A 21,129-nucleotide genomic window follows, 5' to 3' on the forward strand; every position below is an offset into this window, starting at 1 on the left:
AAAAGGAAATCTGCGGAAAAAAAAAAAATTAAATTGAATTCTGATCCAGAGCAGTAAGGCACTTTGTTCGTGTGCCATCCCAGTTACAGATTCTTATTTAATTTAAACATTTGCTAAGCTTAATTCTTTTCTAAAACCTCTGAAGTGAACTTCTAGACATTCTTCCATCTTTTCAATCATGATCTCCTCTCCTCTAGGAAATCACATCTACTGCCAACTCTTAGGGGCCGTTCACTCCAAAGCTGCCCCTGCTTCTCTGTTTTGTACAATTACAAAAGCAGCAAGAGCACCAAACATCATTAGAGCCCCCTCGCAGGAGGCTGAGGGCAGGTAGCTCACATCCTCAAAATGAACTGTACAGCAACAGGACTTGTTGTGAGGAGCAAGGAAGAAGAAAACTGTAAGACGTGCAAGGTCTAGCTGCAGAGAACTGCGTGTCCTACGAATAGAAACCACGTCTTCTGAGCGCAGGAAGCCAGACGCTGCTTCTCTTTCTATTTTCTGCACACACGAATGTTGAGAAAATTCAAACTCTTCCTGTCTCAGAAGAAAATGCAGTCAAGACCCTGGCCAACGTGCTCACCCTACAGATTAGTGGTAATTGCTGCCTCAGCTGCCCTTCTTCCACTACAGAGCATGAAGAATCAGTGTAAACCAACCCCACTTACATGCCAAAATCTGCAGGTTTCTCCATCCCTAGACACAGCTGAGGCCCTGCCGTATTCTCTCCCCTATCCCTTTTGTCCCCAGGAGCAGCCACCTACTTTGTTCTTCTCAGCAGCCACCAGTTAAGATCTGGATTGTACTGTCAGGGGCTTTCCTGGAGAAATAACTCTGACTTACTACAGTACTGACCAGAAATACTGGCCTGCACCTACATTTTAAAGACAGCTCAGAACTGAAAGCAAAGCTTGGCTCACCCAGCCCCAGCCAGAGCAGACTTTTAAAGGTCTCCTCACTATCAGGTAGCCTGGTGGCATGCTTGCTGACCCAATTCATCACTGTTTTCTGCTAAATGGATTCTACAGGGACCGAGAACCAGCTCTTTGGCACACAACGTTCACTGAAGGACGAGCATTTCGGTATCTTTCCTCAGAACACGACTGTGCAACATTTACAAGCACCTCACTTGGTGTCCTCTCATCTCCCTAAAGCACCTGGCTGGCTGCTGCTCCACCAGCACACAGCAGTGCTTCTCACCACAGGAGGAGCAAGCAGCAACAGAAAAGGAAGCTAGTGCCTCAAAAAGGACATCCTCAAATCGCTCAGAAGACCCACCGCCTCTTCAGAATCATTTCATGCATAACCATTTTTCAAATATGCAAAACCTCTCGTTGGATTTACCCCCAAGTATAAAACCGCCAGGTTCTCCTTTATTTCACGGCTCCATAGCTACGAGGACAGCTCATCACCACCACACAATCACAATGATCTCTTCGTTTTACTTAGAAGCAATAGGAACACTTGGATGAATGAGTTATATTAAGCTCTTTACAGAGCTAAAGAACACATCTCCATGTAGAAAATGTGGCACAGGTGGTGTTGGCAGCAGGACTGTGAACATCTCTTAAGGATACTCCTCAACAAGTGGTCGTTAATGCTACAGGCTGCAGTCTGAAATTAACAGCCTTTCGTTACTACGTTTGCTCCTTCCCATCTCACCATTTGAAGAACTGCATCCAAGTAATTACTTCCTGTGACGACACACTTTTGAGAAATGCTTAGCAGGTGGTAAGGCTGGAGAGAGACACAAAAAAGTCTTTGGTGAAGAGATCTGCAGAATGAAACCGGAGAACTGCAGGTCTAATGCATTTGTTGAGCTTCGGTGCAATTTGCAGTGCATTTGACACAGTTTTAAGGGTCTGAAGCAGAACGGAGTCAATCGAGATATCCCACAGAGGCTCTTTCACAATCCCCAGCCAACGTCTCCCACTGTCTGATGTAATCCCTTTAGTGCAGCTCCACTGGAAGCAGGAGCTCCTCAGCTGGTTAAGTCAGCCCTGGCACTTAGCTGCTAGCTCAGGGGTGCCACGGGGAATGGCAGAAGGTTGAAACCAGTCAGAAAACACACCCATACGGTAGTGAGCAAACTCCAAAGAATTTTAACATTTCAGTCTGATTTAAAACAAATGTGTAAGCAAGAAAGTCTGATTTCTGAAGGGCAGATAATAGCTCTCGGCTATTTAGCAGACATCAAAGCCATGGCTGTTGGCCGCGTGACAAAATTCCCTCAGTAACACAGCCACAGAACACCACGTCTATAATATTTCTTTGTAATGTCATTTATTAAGTATCCTTTTTGATATAAAACTTTAAGCAAAAATATTTTGAAAACTCTGTTTTAATAACTCACAGGACTATTTTGTACAGTCACTGTCACAGCTGCTCAGGCTGCCATTTAAGGATTAAAAACCTTTACAAATGTCTCGTTTCTCGCTGTGCCAGGATCTGTTCCGTACAAAGAGGCTGCAAGGGCAGACGTTGGAAGATGTGTGGAGAACCCAGGAAAGTTCTGAGGTCCTGTCTTTGGCTAAGAGATCGACTGTATCACAACCACGTGGCAACTGGCACCGCTCACCCAGATGGGATTCTGCCCCACACATTCAGACAGCATAAACAGATTCTACTTTTTTTCTGCCTGCCAAGGCTGTTGCATAGCCTGTCTGAACCCCAGCCAGTCTATTTCATCTTATTCTTTTCCATGTAAGCCAATAATCCCATTTTTAACACTGACGAACAGTAAATAAACGTTTCTTTGGGCCGAGGGACAGCTCCTGTAGGTGCGAACATTTCCATGAAATAGTTGAGGTCCATCACGTAGCCAGATTAACACATCTGTTGGCACAGGGAAGACAACTGGAAACACAGTGTGTGTGCTTGTGACAGATGCTGTAGGCACATACATATGCACCTTACAGTGAATACTTTAAGCAGAATCCTTAAATTACAGACAAAACACTATGTAAGCGGTTGCTTGAGGTCAAACAAACCAGTCCCTCCTTTAACAACTTTTCCAAGCACCAGGCACGCAGAAGGCGATCTCAGTTCGTCGTAAGCACCTACAACAGAATTCAGAAAGTCAAATTAGATGTTTCCAAAGGTTTCTCAAAGGTCAGTGCTGAAAAGAAAGCAGTTTATTTTACATGCTCATCTGGTTCAGATGAGTTTACATACTCATCTGGTTCAGCCTCCCTAGTTTCAGAAAGGCATTGCCACCTACTGTTCAGACTGAATCTATATTTCTGACAGCAGAACTCCAAAACTCTTCCTGCCTCTCCCTACAACAAATTTCTCTTCCCAGTCTTTGTGTATAAGCAGAGAACTAGGCTGCACATTTCTAAATTCTTCCTATTCAGCAGGAAAAGATAATACACTCCCAATTCCAAGAGAACAGATTTGACCTTCCAGTGAACACATTTTGCTGATTAAATAAATTGCTTAAAAAACAAAATGCATCAGTGAAGCAAAACCAAAAAGAAACCCTTTTCATTTGCTGCCTTTCTCCCGTGGAGCCTTTTTTCTTTGTTAGAGTGAATCCTTTTGATAAGGATTTTAAATCCTTCTGACAAGATATGAAGAGAACTTTTCACTGGAGAGACATTCCCTGAATTCCTTTGATTTTGTGGTTACTCACCGTAGCGAAATATTGTCACAGAAACTTGGAAGCTCTCCAGATGACACGTCTGGCCAATGCTTGCTGCATTTTGCTTTCACTGTTTGTTTTTTTGTTTTGTTTTGTTTTTAAAGCAACCAGGCTTGTTTTCATTCATTCTAAATATCAGCAAGCTGCATTTTTTTTTTTTTTTTTTTTTTTAGGAAAGCACATTGGAAAAGTGGTTAAAAAATAAATGTTTAACTTTTGGTAAATTTGGGTCATCTTTATTCTACTATGAACTAACTTTTTCTTATACAGAGGATGCAGGGGGAGGTGCAGTGCCATAGCAGCGTATGGTGTGTGCTTGCTGCCTGGATCTCGGCTACAGCTGTACAAGTAAACCGCTGCTCCTAAATGTGTGTCAACTGAGAAAAGGGGGAAAAAAAGGTTCTTTGTTAGGTCAAAGACGTAACTGTCCTGTTTGCTCACGTGACGTTCACAAAGAGTTATTCTCTGAGCAAACAGCCAGAAGGATCTCGCTTCCGATGCAGATGTGCTCTTGCACCAAATCCTGGTCAGCAATCTGCTGGGTCACAACTGTGCTCTCGTGGCACTTCCTGCTCCCTTAACAGTGCCCCGTGGTCGTAGCCCTTCCTTTTTCTGTCTTATTGATTGAGGCTGTAAGTGGGCACAGTATCTATTTAAATGTACACTGGAGTTATCAGCTGCATTAAAGCAAATTAGAGACAGACTGCTGTAATCCACATTACGACTTGGTTTCCATCTTGGGGAAATCAATAAATCCCTGCACTTGCAAGCAGTGTGGCTTTCCTGCAAATTCGCCATGCCCTTCTATTAGCATGCACTTCAGGTCTTTATTTGTGATATTATCCATAAATGTAATCATGTTTCACCTGACAAAACCTTTATCTTAATTCTAAATCAACATGAGCTACAATGTACATCCTGAGAAAGCAACTGTGCAAAAAATCTTCCTCTTCTGCTCCATTTTTCTCCAAATTTACACTTTTCCTTTCTGATTTTTCGGATGATTTCTAAGTCACTGGTAAGCAATACTGTTGTAAAACCCAAAGCTACCCTCCCAGACAAGGTGCAAAACAGCATTAAGAGAAAGGAATTAAGTGACAAAAGTTTCTGCCCCTGACATCTGTGCCAGGAAGCTTAAGTTGAAGAGACTGTGTTGACAGCTTTTCCCATTTGTATTAGGTTACAAAATGGGGGCACAGGAGCATCCAAGAAGGAGCATCCAACAGGCAAGTGACAAAAAAAAAAAACAGAGCAAAAAGGTCATGTAATTAATATCCCAAATGTGAGAGAGAACGGTCCAGTGACAGACCTAAAACATAACTTCTTTGGATGGGACTCCTAAATACAGATGGCTAGTGCCATTTAAATGCCCTAAAGGATCCATGCAGATACATGGTCTGCTGAACAAGGCAGAGAACCCAAAGAGATTTGCACAACTTCCAGAGCAGCAAATAGGGGCCAGAAAAGGCCACCATATTCTTGGTTATCTGAAATGGCACCAGAAACCTACCATCAGCCAAATGAATCTGAGCCTTTGTCTGCGTTTGGGGGAGACCCTAAAGATAGTAAAGTTCTACAAAGCAGAAGAAATCCAAAATCAAATTAACAACCAGGAAGACTGTTCTCACAATAAAATGGCAATTTTAGAGCAGAAGAGCTGAAAACATGGGAGTTATAACAGAGACAGGAAAACCAAGCAGAGATGACAACTTTAATGGTCTAAGCAGAGGCAGAAAAAGGCAGATTTAATAGTCTGTTTTAAGGCTTTGCTATAACAAACCGTAACAGTTTTAAGGTTTGTTATAAAAAAAAGGCTATCTAATTCTTAAAGACAGGAATCACAGACCCCACAGATTACATGTGGGAGCTGACTTCATTTAAACTGACAGAATTTTATTAAACATGTCTGGAACATTTTCCTAGGCAAGGACTTAATTAAAATGTTAGCCTCTGGCCTTTTTTTCTAACACAATTATACATTACTCAAAATAGTGGAAATTTATGATGAAAACAAAGCATATGTGAAATTCTGCAGCGATATAGTTCAAACTAAACCATTTACCCATCATTGTTGCTTCCTTCAGGAATTTGTAACTGGTTTCAAACGTCATCTGTTGCAGAGGGGAGGAGCTGGACTGGATTCCAAAGCGATTCAGCGGTTTATAAACTCCTTCAAAACACATGTAATCTGCCACAAGTGAAAGGTGCCGAGGGTCTACCACAATACCTAAGAACACAGGAGAGAGCAATTGTGAGAGCACTCAAGTGCTAAGGTATTTTTTTCTAAAAAATAAAAATAAAAAAATCTAATCTAAATTAATCCCCTGGATCTAATCAACATGGAGAACATCTCTTAACATCCTTCTGGTGGCTGCAGATCTTAGTATGTAGCTGGTGTAGCTGCTCCCCTCAAATATCCAAGCTGGGTGCTCCTCATTTTAATATAAAACAGTACTTTTCTGTGTAAGATGCTAGGCATCCACAAAAAAAATGGACAAACAAAACCATTCGATCTAAAAAGAAACAGTACTTATGTTTAAGTAACACTGCGGTGTCAAGAGAGATGGGAGATCATTAACAGTTCTGTCAACATTTACCTACCAGTTCTTGAACAACTTGAAGGTTGGACCATTCTGGGCTGCCAGCCGAAAAATTTGTTGGATGAAACTGGTTGCTAAAACTCCCACTGCATTCATCTTCCCTCTTTTCAAGAGTTTAATTCATAGTGTGACTTAGCTCACTGAAGGCAAATTCAACCTGCCAAGCTTTAACAAGTCAGGCAGCCTCCCTAAACTGGGACTCTCAATAATGCAGAGGGACAAACCTTCAGACAATGCAGTATCAATGCTGTTTCTATTGTTTTAGAAACTACTATAAGCTTAACTATAGAAGGAGCCTAGACTCTTATCATTAAAAAGCTAGAATGAGGCAAGATTAATTCTATTCTCAGGGCCACTGTGCAGGTCTAACATAGTTCAGGTTCCTCAGATGTTAATTATTAATTCCTCTGGACTTTCCAGCTTGCACATTAATGGAATAGAAAAAAAAATCTGTGATGCATAGATAAATTCAACCTTGTCTAGTGAATTTTCTACAGATTAAACAGAACTTGACTAACGACTTCTTCACGGAAGGCACTATTTTATCAGAATGATGAAATAACGAAGAGCCATAACTGTGAGCAATGTGGCAATTACAATAAAGACCATCTTCAAAGATACAAACAAATCCTACCATATACAGCAAACACATCTTTTATTTCCTTTATAAGGACCCTCAGGGCAGACTCAATACCGTAATGCTTAGCCATGGCATGAATATCATTGGAATAAAGCCTGTTCAGGTCCAAAATCTGAAAGACAAAAAAAAAAAAACACATATAAATTAGCACAGTAACTACTCTATTTTTTCCAAATAGCTTAAGCTAAGCTAAGCAAGCTAGCATAGCTTTTTTCCCTCCACCTTTCATTAGCTTAAACACCACCAAAAGCTGCACAACAAGACAGTAGCTCAGAGCCAAACTGGGACAAAAACGACACTGGAGATTTATTTATAAGCAATTGATCATTGTGGTTTATACTCAAGTCAGAATCAAAATTCAGCACAGAGAAAACTGTTTAGAAAACAAACCAACTGACCATTCCTAGCAGCAGGAGGACACGTTAAAGTCTTCCAAGAAATGTAATGCCCCGTCTGTCTCAACCAACCAGAACTTTTAACAAAAGCAGTAGAAAATACGTAGCATAAAACAATCCTCTATTTGTAGAGTTATGGGCTAGATGGCATAACAGAACTATTCATCTCCAAGTACTGCAATTCATTTAGATGGAAGAACTCCCTCAAGTAACATTTATAGAGACAGTTACAAGCATAGTGTGGAATTATCTGTCATTAGATACTGGGCTGCTGCACAAAAAAACAATTTGCAATTTACCCTTGAGAAAAGGCTTCACTGAACTCTGAACGCAGCTGGGGGAAAAAGGAGAAGGAAGGAAGCCTAAGAGCTGAAAAGGTTTCACATCAACCCTGCTAACACCTATCATCCACGCCCTCTCTGTAGAGCACAGGAGATCACTCCAGTTCAGGATTATAAATAGACCACATACATCAGAGTATCTGAACAGCTCCGCAAGATTTATCCCCTCAGTATGCAGAATGAGTTCTTTCTCTCCTTGCTTATTGGTACTTTCATTCAACAAGCACCGGGTGATCCCCTTCACTTCATGGATGACCGTGTTCCGTGCCAGAGAGAGAAGCAAAGAGGAGAGATCGAAGTACACCTTCATCAGCGGAAGCGCCAACGAAACCTAGAAAGAGAAAAAAACAGAAGCAGTGGTTTTCTGTAAAAATGCTTGAGCATTAGGCTCAGGAACCTACTTCTTTCTAGGCAAAAAGCAGTCAAATAGGATTATTTTAATTGTGTGCTTTGGGAACATAAATGTCTGACTAGAATTATAGTCATAAATATATTTACTTATAAACAATCATGTTAGTTGTCTTTTTAAAAAGTTTAATTGGGGTTTTAAAAGTCAGCTGTAAATAACTGCGTCAAGAAGAATATTTGTGCTGAGGCACACACTTCCACTCTGCTGTACTAATAGGGGACTGCTGATGAGACAAAACAGCAGCACTCCACTAAGAGAACCGTGTTACAAGAGCTGCGGGCAGCCACTGTGCAGCCACACACAGCTGCTTCCAGGCACCACCATCTTACCTCACACCAAAGTTCATTTTCAGTGTCAAACGTGTAATCCTGTATTGACGGGTGACTGTTCAGGACAGCATTTATTCGCATCTCCGCTGACTTGAGTAATAGATTTCTCTCTTTTTTAGTCTGAGACATAAAGGAAAGATGTTGAGGATCATCGCCATCTGCTCCATTCTGATCTCCTTCATCTGCACCTTGAGCCCTCTCTTCTTTATCTGATTCAGCCTCTTCATCTTCTGGATTCTCAGCAACATTTTCTTCTGCATTTTCTTCTTCACTCTCATAATCAACCTAAAAAAACAATGATGTAATTACATAGGCCAGAGAACATACAGAAACAAACACACTATGAAGCAGCTTTATTCATGAATATTCTTGACAGATGAGTTGCAAGTACCTTGCCTATGACACAATGAAAATGTAATCCTGTTCCAAAGAGAATACAGCAGGATTCGGTTCAGTCTCTATTTCTCTTGCTGTTATTTCTCAATGCAACCAATAAGCTATAGCTTATTGCAACCATGGCAGAATTATTATTTATTTTTTTAAGCCCCAAAAGGCTCTTCCTATAATCTAGCTCTGATGACTGGAATCCCTCAGGATTTTTACTCTTGCTGAAACTGCAGCTGACCATCCTTTGTACACTAATTACGAAATAGTAAGCATGGAATGAACATGCACAGCCAGAATATTTTTAACAACTGCACTGTAGTTTTAAACACGACTGAAAAAACGTGAAAATAGCAAGACAAAGTTAAGTGGAAGTACAGCACAGACAATCTGATTGCCAGACACATCTACCCAATAGCTGAAGAAGGAGGCTTCGAACAAAATCTGAAAGATCTTTTCTCTCTAACTTGCACAGTTCTGTATTACTCTTAACTATAGCGACCAGGCTCAGCCATAAAAAGCACATCATCGGAAGTCTCAGTCCACATTTCCTGCTATAGATTTCTCCCCCTGTCCAAATTAAAACTGATCGGCACAGACTAGAGACCTCCTTATGCCTTTTATTTTATTATTACTGGCTTTCTTGCTGGCGTTCTGCTTCAATAGAAGTTTTCCTTCCCAAACTCAGACCAGGGCAGTGGAAACAGAATTCAAATGCAGTGCTGAGCACCTATGAAATCATTACCTCTTCTTCCTGGTTCTTCCTCCGTTTTGCTTCTGTAGCATCACCATCCCCTTCATCAGCTTCTGCATCAACGATCTTCTCTTCCTCTTCGGGAGCTTCCTGACTATTTTGTGCCTAGAAATCCATAACAGACGAGACAATCGGGCTGACTCTGCTGGAAAGCATGAACTATATCCAAGGGCTTTAGATTTGTAATCTAACAATCCCTTGTCCATCTTTGAGGCAGATATCCCCTGCTCTACCTTTAAGAACAAACTGATTTCTATAATAACACTACTGTAAAAAACAAACAAAAAAACTCAGATTAGTGATAGCTTTAACATTAAACAAGAACTTCTACTAGATATATAAGCTATTGCTCTGCTTATATGACAATCTACATTGGGAGAACAGTGGCAGAAGGAATATGCAAAAGCTTTTGCAACGAATAAAGGATCTTCTCTTAAAGGTTTCAATAAACAGTGCTGTGAAACAATCTTGATCCAAGGGCAGAGAGCACAAAGTTTTTTCTCAGTGGAACTAAAATAACATCATATGCTTAGAATGTGTAAGTAAATTAGGATTTTATAGGACACAATTATTTCCTTGTTAATTTGATGAAAATACAAAGAGAATTTATACATAAAGAAACTGATTAAGAAGTAATTTAGTATTGACACAACTAGTATTCACATCAAAACAAGCGATGTTTTCCCAAATTCCAGTTCTCAAAAACAGGTAAGGAAAGTGAGGGACATTTCAGGTAATGCTTTTCTGTACCTTGTCTCCGTCACCATCTAAATCCTTCCGAGTTGCTTTCCGTGTGCTGACTTCAGTAAAAGATGCCATCTTCGCACTCTTCCGTTTAATTGTTTCCAGGACAATTTTAAAGAATCTGAAAGAAGAAGCAACCCAAGAGGTTCAAGTTCAGCAACGCTGCAGTCAAGTTTGAGCTATCATAAACAGAATGTATTTTAAGAAGCCAGTCAACTCATGACATGACATATTCCTTGGTGGATACAAAAATATTTCTAAGATAAGGCAATTAATTTTTCTTCTTGTCCCTTTCCCATTTCCTCAGGAATAAAAGTTTGGCATCACCTCTCTTACAACTATAGATGTAGTGATGCATCCAAAGGTTATAAGCTCATCTAGACATAAAATCAGCACACCATATTGACCTTCAGAAGAGAGAGGTTGCTTTTGCACATTTAAAATTATTTTTTGAAACCAACAAGCACATGCAAAATTGTTATATAAAGTAACTCAGCTTGAATGAAGAACAAATCAGTGAAGTTTTTTGTTCCCTGTTTTACTTTCTTCTTTTAAAAAAACAAACAAAAGCCCCACAAGTTGTATTTATTCTCTATGAGAGCAAGGGATACTTAAAGCATTCAAACATTTTTGCTGCTAATAAACACGTAAGCATCCAAAGATGAGGAATGCAACATTGCTTATACAGGCTCTTCTCTTGAGTATATCACAGACACAAGAAAGATGTGCCTCAACAGAATTCTGCACTGTAGCCAAGCCACAGATACAGAGCTTCACTCGAGACAAAAATCCACCATGCAGATGCTTCTGCAAGCATGTCTTCAGGACACTGCTGTTTTGAGAGCCGTAACAGCAATAATAAACAAGTGATGACCCCCAGAGCCCACAGAAGGGCAAAAGAAAAACAAACATGAGAGCATCTGAAAGCAAACTAACCTTGTTTCCATGAAGTGCAAGATGTCCCTGGGCTTCACACATTTCTCCTCTCGGTAATACTCATGGGGCAAGAAGTGGAATTTGATTTTGTAGAGGCGATGCTTGTCCTGCTTGCTCTTCACACGCAGGGATTCCTCTAACTCAACTTTCTGCAAAACCTACAGAAGCAACAAGCAGGAACATAACTCCTTTGGTGAAGGCACTTTATTTACTTCCCACAACTCCAGTGCCTTTGATGAGACCAGAATTACACAAGACTAACTGGAAAACTGTTCTGTGGGCTTTTTGGCAGCTCCTGGGGAAGATGACCACCTTACTGCAATCCTTCTGGCTTAAACTGCTCCCAAAAATTAATTTAGACAATGGGAGAACAGGCTCACCTCTTGTCCCACTTCTGCACAAGAGGCCACACTTCTTAGGGGGCCAACAGCTTCATTTCATTGAAGCATGTTACTTGCCCATCGAACATGACAGTAGTTCAGTAGAGCTGACTTAACTCTATCCTTGCTGCACCCCAACTTGAAATAAGACAGAAGAGGACAGTGCATGCAGGCATGAGTCCAAGAAAAAGCCAAACAAGGCTATAGCAGGAAACACAAATCCTCCCCTGCATTATACTATTGCTATGTCTAAACTATTACACTTGCTTTACACTCTATAGTCTGCAGCCTGTGATGATGTCTACAGATTAAATTGAATTTAAGTCTCATATGGCCACGGTAACTCCAGCTCCTTTCAATGTGTTATGTCCAGTAGGCAAGAAGTGAAAAGAAAGGACCCACCTTATCTTGCACCCACAGGTGAGCCTACAAAAACGGAAACTGCTGCAAAGCCAGACAAACCCATAAGCTCAAAGCAGAAACTGTGTTTTGCAGATTCCCTAAGGATACACTGAATTGGTGGCTCACCTCAGCTAAGCTCACTCTTGTGAGCTGTTTCTTAAGCTGCTTCACCTTCTTGTGAGCTTTCTTGGTATTAAGCACAGGAACGCTCATTGTTGGTGTTTTAATATTTGCACTGGCTACCATCAGTATTTCCCGCAACCTTTAAATAAAGAATGATCTTTCAAATGAAGCAGTAAAAGCACTCTGCAATCAAATAAACATCTACTTCACTTAATAAGACAGCATGCAGCTGCATGCTTATTAAATAAACCAGCATGCAGCAACTGCCAGTCCCACCAAAACCATACGTATCAGGAGTTGCGGTTACCACTGCACCACTCCTTTCCACTTCCCTGGTTCCTCACCAGGCACAGCTTCACCGACTCCATTAGATTATCGCTCCAATTACGGGAAAAAAAACAGAGATGGTAATAAGTTGTTCCCAGAACAGAAGAACTAATGAAGCCTGTTTCCTACAGATGCATAATGTATGCTCCTCGTGCCTTCTCCTCTCCCCTGCTGCACTAAAGTGACACAACCGTCTGCCACCTCATCCCTCACACACATTTACAAAGCCATGGCCAGCACCCATGCGATTCAGAACAAGATGATAACTGGTTGGTAAACGTGTGTGTGCTTGCAAAATGCCTGTCAGTGCACGGAAGAGCCAGGAGAAACCTTGCTGCTATAAAAACAGGTCTCCTTCTGTCAAGGTGATGATAATCCTGCAAGACTTTGTAGTCATTTGCAGTGAATTTTTTTGTGTGAAAACCAAACAGGCTTAAAAGATACTAGGGGAAGAAAAGGTGAGCAAAGGGCAAACCCACAAAGCATGGCTTCTTTAGGCTTTTACTGTGCCAAATAAAAAATAGAAACAAAATAAGTCATTTGTTATGCACCCAGTAAGAGATCTCCATAGATCTTTTGTGTCTGGAAAGTGAGCCAAAACACCCATAAAATTGTACGACATTAAGATATTTCTAAACAGGTACAATTGACATTTAAACTAAATGATCATTTGCTCTCAAGATCACACACACCTGCCAGTATGGTAAAAAAAAAAAATTGAAGTGCCAAAAATAGCAAAGGACTCGTTGAGAACACGGGTTTCTCACCTTGGAATACCCAAAGTCACATTCATTTCACCTCTGCCAGCAAAATGGAAGGTGTTCAGAGTCATCTGTGTGGAAGGTTCCCCAATACTCTGAGCTGCAAGAAGACCCACAGCTTCTCCTGGGTCACAAAGAGATCGTTGCCACTTTAAATACAACAAATCCTTTAATCTGAAAGGCAATAAATAAGCAGATGTTTAGCTCAACATAAAAAAAACTCAGTGCAGACTGAAACATTCCAAGTTCAATGAAGTTATCTCTTTCGGCCATTTTCTATTGGTAGGCTCTGGACAAATACACTTCAGGAACTGTAAAACTGTATTTCATCCTCATTTGATCTGACAGCTCATTGACACAGAACTGCGAGCTTAGAACAAACTGTCTTCTACTGCTAATTCCCACGTTGTCAAAAGAGTTATTTACACTCATTTCCTCATCTCAACTGTCTTGCTGACTGCAAGATGTGGCAAGAGCATATTTTCATTTTTAACCATTGCATATGGAAACACCCCTGTGCTGCTTTTATTCTATAGTCTTTGCCGAAGTCCTTACCAGCACAGAAAACTCAGATTTGGAACAAACAGACCACCTGGGCCTCTCCACTAGGCAGTATGCATGCTTGGCTTTCAAGAACCATTCTGAAACCCACAAATTTGCTTCACAGAGGTCACAACAAAAACCATAACTTCATAAAGACTTTTCATCTTTAGCAAACTCAGTCCAAAACTACTTTTTTGAGGGGCTCAGCACAGAGAAGCAAGCATAGAGAAGTTACTACCTATCGGAAGAAAGTGCTGGTTGCATGCAACTTCCTCTGTTCTCACATTCCCATTTCTTGATATAATCTCTGACTCCATTTTCGAATGTTTCTGAAACAGATGCAAAATGTGTATCTGGACGCCAAACTGCAAGACTTGGGTCAGGACACTTATTGGTCTTCTTTTGATACTTTCTTCGCTTCTTCTCATCTAGTTCATACCACATCTTCAGTAACTGGAAATAAAAGAGAATTTTTAAGCCAGCTGGTTCAGTCACAGTAAGACCAAAGCAAAGTATCACCACTTCCACCAGCGATCTAGCAACAGAGAAGGAAAAGATCGCCTGCAAAACATTTAAGGGTGTATGGAACACACAGTAGAGCACAACTCAGCTACAATACAGCGTTCCCCGTTTTTGGTACTTACAATTTTAACCCCAAATGTCTTCAAGATTCTCTATACACTTGAGATCAAGTATCTACCCATAGTAACTACATAGAAACCAGTGAAATACAACTAAGAATGCTTTTAACTTGGAAGTGAAACCCCTTGACTTGCTTTAATCTTTACTTCTAGCTGACTAGCACCTCACCTGTCCAAAGCTAGCATGACAGAAGAGCTTTTCTTGTTTTCAGTTGTCTACACTCAACCTCAGGAATCCAGAAGAAATCTTAAACACAGCTTGCATCTTATACACGCTCATCTTTCTTTTTTCTAGTCTTCAGTTGGCTAGTCTTTCAGGTAACACTTCATATGTTGCATTTAATAGAGGAAAAAGTTAATGCTGACTTCAAAAAAAAATAATACAGAAAATGCTTTTAAAAGCTTTTACAAGCTTTGCTGTTAATGAAGGAGAAGCTCTCTTGTGACACGGTTATCTGTCCACTGAGGTTTATAATATACCGAGACAGAGATAAATATACATTCTTTCCTACTTACTGCTGAAAGAAAAAAAGCAAACAAATGAATCCCCATGCCAAATTGTTCTGGGTGCTATCAGATGCACCAATAGCAACATAAATTCAGCATAGCTGAGTAAATATACTAGTGACACTGCATAACATTCGTAGACATGTAACTTCTGTTAGTTTATCCCAGTACCTTTGATCTGGAGTTTTATGCAAACTGTCCACATCACAACAGGGCAAGTTCATAGTGAAAGTAAGACTGTGAATGCATGTGGCCATATATTCATTCTCTGATAAAAGCCATATATGTTAGTGCCGTGACGTACAAGAATACATAAGCTTACTTTTTGAAACAGTAGGCAGGGCTGGCTCAAGACCTCTATTCTGTGTAAAACACACAAAAATACCTCTATGGGCTGTTTTCTAAAACCTGTTTTACCTCAATTTTTGGCCTCTGTCCTAGCTCTATGGCCCACAGACTTTAAACAGTAATAAATGAATCTCAGTTTCATTACTTGCACAGCTGACATACGATCCCTTCAGAAGATAACTTGTTTAAGTAGCCCTTGAAACACATCAGAGCAACAGAAGTCACTGAATTCTGCAACTTCATTAAAAAATAAAAAAGGGCTAGGTCAATTCAACTGCTTCCGTGTTACCTGTAAAGTAGCAGGATCTCTTCCATTTTTGCTTTCTCCTGCTGGCATCTGTGCTTTTACACTTGCCATTTTCTTCTGGGAGAACATCAGAAAACCTCCTTCTCTTTGCACAGAGTTCTGGTGCCTGGCTTGCCACTTTCTGATGGCTTTGAACTGCTGGTTGGCTTGGTGGGACTCCATCCTTGCTAAAGCTTCATCCAGATGGTTTGCCTTCTGGATCACCTACAAGAAAGTTACCTTCATGATTACTTTCCTCTCTATACTCGTGGTAGCTGCACAGGCAGAACAAACTGAATAGGTATTTATTGCAATTGAAAAGGATCAGTTGCAGTGAAACAATTTTCAAATCCATCTATTTTTACGTGACTAGTGCTACCCTTCTTTAAGCAGCAACTGAAATGACACTGGTAAAATGGAATTATCAAACTTAACAGGCTGAACTACATCACCTGAGTTGATGAGAATCCAACTGCAGAGTTCAAACAGAAGAGACAACAGGGAGAGCATTTGATGCTCTAATGAATTTCAAGCCACTTAAATCATTCTACAGACTTAATAATCACTTCCATATTTCAAAAACAATAGCAAAAAAAAATGTAGCATAGTCTGAAAGTGACATGCAAACACCTACGCCACTAGATCACTAATGGACATGCCAAAAATTAACCGCATATTTCACTCTTCCCCTTCACACCACGTAAATAGTTAAGATTTAGATGCTCTACCTCATAGTTCTCAGCAATGAAAGGAAACTGCTCAGGCTGTAAGAACTGAGTTTTAGGGATATCAAGGCCGTCTTCTCCATACAGAAACTGCACAACGCTGCCATCACTATCACGTACAGTCAGGTCATACTGAACCACCAGTCCTTCCAGATGTTTTATGATACACCTATCTCAAAGAAAATTAAAACACGTTGAGGTTGCACAGTAACAAGGATGATAACTCTAACACAAAAAATACTGTTTTCAGTAAAATATTAATTTCACTTAAGGACTTATCAGGAATTCTGCAAGCAAAAAAAACTTAGACATGACATACAAACAAAACAGGTGATGATATTGCAATGTTTTCTGCATGTTGCTCCATCCAACTTTCTTGGACTGAAAAAGATTAAAATGAAACAGCAAGTTACTTGCTATTTCTGTTGTCACACAAACAGCTGTGTGCAAGAAGGAAACTCTTTTAGAACCCCTCACTACCCTCCAAAACAATATAGAATTTCTGCCTTCTTCTATACACTGCAGGTGCGGCCTGAATAAAGATTAGGCCCACAACGTGGCCTAAAAAAAAAATGAGTTGCCAGGAATATGTGTATCTTTCCTTGTATCAGGATATTAGGAGAATTTCAAGCAGCAAACTCTTTTTGTGAATATTAAGTATGCTATAAAGCTAATCTAAACTACCTGAGCACTTCCTCCAGCCTACAATACTTTATGAAAAAATGTAATTTAAAGGCTGGAATTTTTTAATAACCCTCTTACCTTTGTAGGTACCCAGAACGGCTGGTTTTGACAGCTGTATCCACAAGACCTTCCCTGCCAGCCATGCAGTGAAAGAAGAATTCCTAAACATAAGCACAATCCCATCAGCGTTCTGCTGACAAGTACACAAAGACTGGTAATTCATACTCTTTCTGAAAAGCTGCATTTGAAAGCAGGGTATACATAGGTGATTTATCTATCATGGTAAAAAACTCTGTATTAAAATAGTAAGATCTAAATAAATTTCAGTATAAGCAGAATGAGTATAAAGCTTACAGATGGTTTGATTCCAGTGAGAAATCTGCCAGTCACAAATCCTCCTGAGCTAGGGGAGAAATCGTAAGGTTGGAAACACGGCAGAGACTTGCCAGATGCCATCAGCGGGGGCCTTCGACCTTCCAGCTCAATCTGGCCCAGCAAACAAGAGATCTGCATGTGGACAGGAAAAGCACAGGCAAGGAAAGATAAAAGGAAACATCACTTTTTCATATAACTTTTTGCTCACGTAAGTGCAATGTTTTTTCTTGAAAAACTTAATAAAGCAATTAAATGTTCGGTAAATGTTATGTTCATTAAGTGTTCTTGCTACTGATGGACAGTAACGACGTGGATCTCATCTGGTCTTTTTAAATAAAGTTATTCCAACCCTTGACTCACCCTCAACACTTCTATTCACATTCTGTATTAATATTTTAATATAAGGAGATGTGAAACTAAAATGTTTTAAATAATTAGTTCTCTTTGTTACCCTTACGACCTCCCAGCATTTCATTAAAAACAGAACAACAGCAACAAAAAAAAAAGCAAAAAAACCCTCTTAACCTTTGGTACTTTAGATAGCCCTTTTCTACAGAGTGTTTGGTGTTTTGTCTGCATTGCAGAAGGCAAAATGAAAAAGCATTGTTGCCATTTCCACTAAATTCAAAGTAAGATTTTGTTGTTCCTACAGCAGTGGAAGAAGGAAACTGAGGGGTCAGTCTCCAGCAAGAGCCAGGGAAAATTCTTTCTCCTGCAGGAGGTTTGTTTGTATTATCTGCAGCATTCCTTCCAACAAGAAGGCCTGCAGTTTCTATGAATCCTTAATGCACTAAGAACTGCTGGAAAGAAAAAAAAAAAAAAAGGTAAAATTATCTGCTGAGGTCTTTATTATATTCTTCCCAAACTTTTCCATGCAAAAACTTGTATTCCCAAAGCCCACAATAAAAAACTTGCATTGCAATTAGAGAATCATACAAGACCTACTCAATAACTTGCACTCTTGGACAAATTACTTCAATATTCATAGCTGCTCAGTAATTATAACTGTCATTACCTGTACTGTATTTACAGTGGATCCTTTGGCTCCTGACTGTACCATCAATTGCAAATTGTTCTCCGGAAAGCTCCTGTGCAGACCAAGGGGCATACAAACCTAAAGAGTTGGAATAGCGGTGAGGGGAACAGAACAAAACTATTAGTAATAAAACAATGAACCAAAGCAATTCCTGTCAAAGGCTTTAAGAAGTAAAACCAGGACAAATCACAGGCATTCCTATTTATAATCTTAAAAGCATCTTGAATATTAAGCCATCTTATTCAGGGAGGATGAGGGTGAGGTACTGGCAAGGCAGTATCTGAAGCCTAAGCTGGGGACAAATGGAAAGCTCCAGCCTCCAGAACAGTCAGGCACCCCTCATCAACATGAAATTAACTTTCCAAACAAGATTAGTATATACAGATGCCTCGATGCCAACCTTGTTAACTTCATTGTTGTAATTGTTTACTTCCTCCTTGAATTTCAGATCAACCATGTTAAAATCCCTCTGGTCTTTGCAGAGATGGGCATCCTGCCATTTCCCTTGGACCTCCTCACATGACGTTGCTTCTGGCAAATTAAGAGCAGCTCTAACAGCCTGAAAATAAAACAAGGGATTTTTTAAGTGCCAAGCAGACATGATTACATAGGGCGGATTTTCTAATTTTTTTTTTTTTTAATTATTATGAAAAAAAAGCTCTGCAAAAACGACTTACTTCAATACCATGCTGGTTTGATTTTTCAATGATTTTTTGTCTCTTCTGATCTGCTTCAGGTTTAACCAAGATATCTTCAATCCCTGTTAAAGAAGACAGACAGACCACATCATGATCCAAACAGAGAAACAATTGTGAATGTATTCACCACTTCCTTCAGAAGTCACCAAAAATGGTCACTAAAAGGGATAAAACACATGATGGATGAGGACAGACTGAAAGAGACACATTTGTCTGGCTTTTAAAGATAGACGGAAATAAAAATTTCTTCAAGAGGGGAAAAAAAATCACAGTATCCAAGATCAAATGCTGGCCAAGAGAGATTGTAGAACTGCCATCCCTGAAGATACTCACTTGACTGGACACAGCCCTGCACAAGCTCACCTGGCAGGACTTGCTTTGAGCAGAGAGCTGCATTACATCACCTCCACGAGTCCCTCTCCCAGACCAAATTATTCCAACACTCTACACGTTCAGCATTTCTGTGGGGACCAGTGGGACTCTTTCGTACTGAGGTTTATAATGCAAAGGAGCTTAACGGTCCCATTACATGTCCCTTCACTGTCCAGTCCTTGCTCTCTTCTTCCCATTATGAACTTGTCTCTTCTTCCTCGACTCCTTCTGAACCTCATTAATCTCATCTCTAAGACTCATTTTGTTCAGTGCTAAATCATCTCATCTTCACCAAACACTAGGCTCCTGCTCCAGTTCCATTTCCCTTTTTCTGATGTTTTAAAAATCTAATGATCCCAGGCTCTTTGCTCATTATCTCTGTCAAGTGAGCTTTTGTGCCCTTGCTTTCAAGATATATTTTCTGTATCTTAGAGGCAATTAATCGTCTTACTTCAACAGATCTCCCACTTTTCTCTGTTTCACAGAAGACTGTTGTTTCCTCGCTGCTGTCAAAGCTTACTACTGCTCTACATAACTCCAAATGATTATGTTGTGCCTTCACAAGTGAATTTAAACTCTCCTGATGCTACATACCATAAATTTTTCATTAGCATAAGAACATCTTGCAAAGCTCTACGCGGTCATTTGAAATATTTTAACTACTGCAAGAAGAGGAAGCAGAGTAAGGGTCAATTTTTTATTGACTGCCAAGTGCATTTTTGCATGAGTTTGCAAAGCCGTAATGAAAGTCAAATATTTACCAAAAGTTTTACAGTAGAATGAGGTATGCTAGACTTGAGTAATAACCCCTCGAAGTCCTCCCTTCTCACTTATCAGTTGTTATGGTTTCTGTGCAATCATTCTTTTCAGAGAAGTAAAAAAAAATGGAGCTTCATAGGAAGTTTTGTCAATATGAAATTTAAACACGAGACATTTACACTCTTCACACTTTGATCAGGCAGGACAGATGAGAGAATTTAATGGACATCTTTACGATTATACTTTCTCCTCATGCTTAAAAGGCCAGCTATGTAAAAAACAGGAGTGAGGGGGAAAAAAAAGTCGGCAAACAGCGATCCCAGTCAAGGACACTGTCTTGTGGAAGTTTATTTACAGAACTCTTGGCATGTATTCTACCCAACACTGTCTGTTTTATACCTCGTGAGGTGCTGCAGTGCCCTGGTGAATTAGTCCTTGTGTTACTCACCCATTGTAAATCCCCTGTAGAGCTGCAGATAAGCAGTGAAGAGGCGTCCCAGACACGTTAGCACTTTCCCACTCGTTTCACCCCCATAGATTTCATAGCAACAGTGGACCAGGCCATAGGCAGAGCTGCCAAAGTGAGCTTTGTCCAACACGCCACAAAGTAATTCCCCATTTCTAATAATAACCTGAAAAAGAAAACAACTCTTCAGGAAAAAAATTTGATGACCTTTTCAGGTTTTTCTGAGTAAATAAGACACATGAAAAGAAGGCTTTAAGTAAAAAGCTTTAAAAGCCCACATATTGGTGAACAGTTAAACACATTCACCAATATTACCTGTTTACCTGTACTTAGATGGAATCTGCATCAGGCAGGATTAGAAGAGAGTTTTTCTTTACACTCAACCCTACCCTGTGATTACCACCTTCTGTCAGTATCTTTCAACGCCTGTTTTTAATTTCATCATCATTCTGTTTCCCTTCCCATTCCTCTACTCCATACCTATTTAGATTAAAAGGCATCCCAGCCCAGCCTCCAGAGGT

General features: G+C 40.1%; 1 protein-coding gene across 1 annotated transcript in view; it reads right to left on the bottom strand.

The window, feature by feature from the left end:
* Nucleotides 1–2,259: 2,259 nt before the first annotated feature.
* POLR1A (RNA polymerase I subunit A) overlaps nucleotides 2,260–21,129 on the bottom strand; it is a 31,483-nt gene continuing 12,613 nt past the window's right edge. The window contains exons 16-34 of the mRNA XM_027455734.3: nucleotides 20,591–20,774; nucleotides 18,991–19,073; nucleotides 18,714–18,872; nucleotides 18,293–18,391; nucleotides 17,257–17,409; nucleotides 16,981–17,063; nucleotides 16,222–16,387; nucleotides 15,497–15,718; nucleotides 13,950–14,164; nucleotides 13,175–13,342; nucleotides 12,084–12,219; nucleotides 11,176–11,333; nucleotides 10,246–10,360; nucleotides 9,487–9,600; nucleotides 8,358–8,642; nucleotides 7,750–7,950; nucleotides 6,878–6,995; nucleotides 5,706–5,870; nucleotides 2,260–3,059 (exon numbers count right to left, since the gene is read on the bottom strand). Of these exons, the coding sequence (XP_027311535.3) occupies nucleotides 2,959–3,059; nucleotides 5,706–5,870; nucleotides 6,878–6,995; nucleotides 7,750–7,950; nucleotides 8,358–8,642; nucleotides 9,487–9,600; nucleotides 10,246–10,360; nucleotides 11,176–11,333; nucleotides 12,084–12,219; nucleotides 13,175–13,342; nucleotides 13,950–14,164; nucleotides 15,497–15,718; nucleotides 16,222–16,387; nucleotides 16,981–17,063; nucleotides 17,257–17,409; nucleotides 18,293–18,391; nucleotides 18,714–18,872; nucleotides 18,991–19,073; nucleotides 20,591–20,774 (2,925 nt within the window). The 3' untranslated portion in view covers nucleotides 2,260–2,958. The remainder of the gene's footprint in view (nucleotides 3,060–5,705; nucleotides 5,871–6,877; nucleotides 6,996–7,749; nucleotides 7,951–8,357; nucleotides 8,643–9,486; nucleotides 9,601–10,245; nucleotides 10,361–11,175; nucleotides 11,334–12,083; nucleotides 12,220–13,174; nucleotides 13,343–13,949; nucleotides 14,165–15,496; nucleotides 15,719–16,221; nucleotides 16,388–16,980; nucleotides 17,064–17,256; nucleotides 17,410–18,292; nucleotides 18,392–18,713; nucleotides 18,873–18,990; nucleotides 19,074–20,590; nucleotides 20,775–21,129) is intronic.

This window comes from Anas platyrhynchos, chromosome 4 (genome assembly GCF_047663525.1).
Source record: "Anas platyrhynchos isolate ZD024472 breed Pekin duck chromosome 4, IASCAAS_PekinDuck_T2T, whole genome shotgun sequence".
Classification (NCBI taxonomy): Eukaryota; Metazoa; Chordata; class Aves; order Anseriformes; family Anatidae; genus Anas; species Anas platyrhynchos.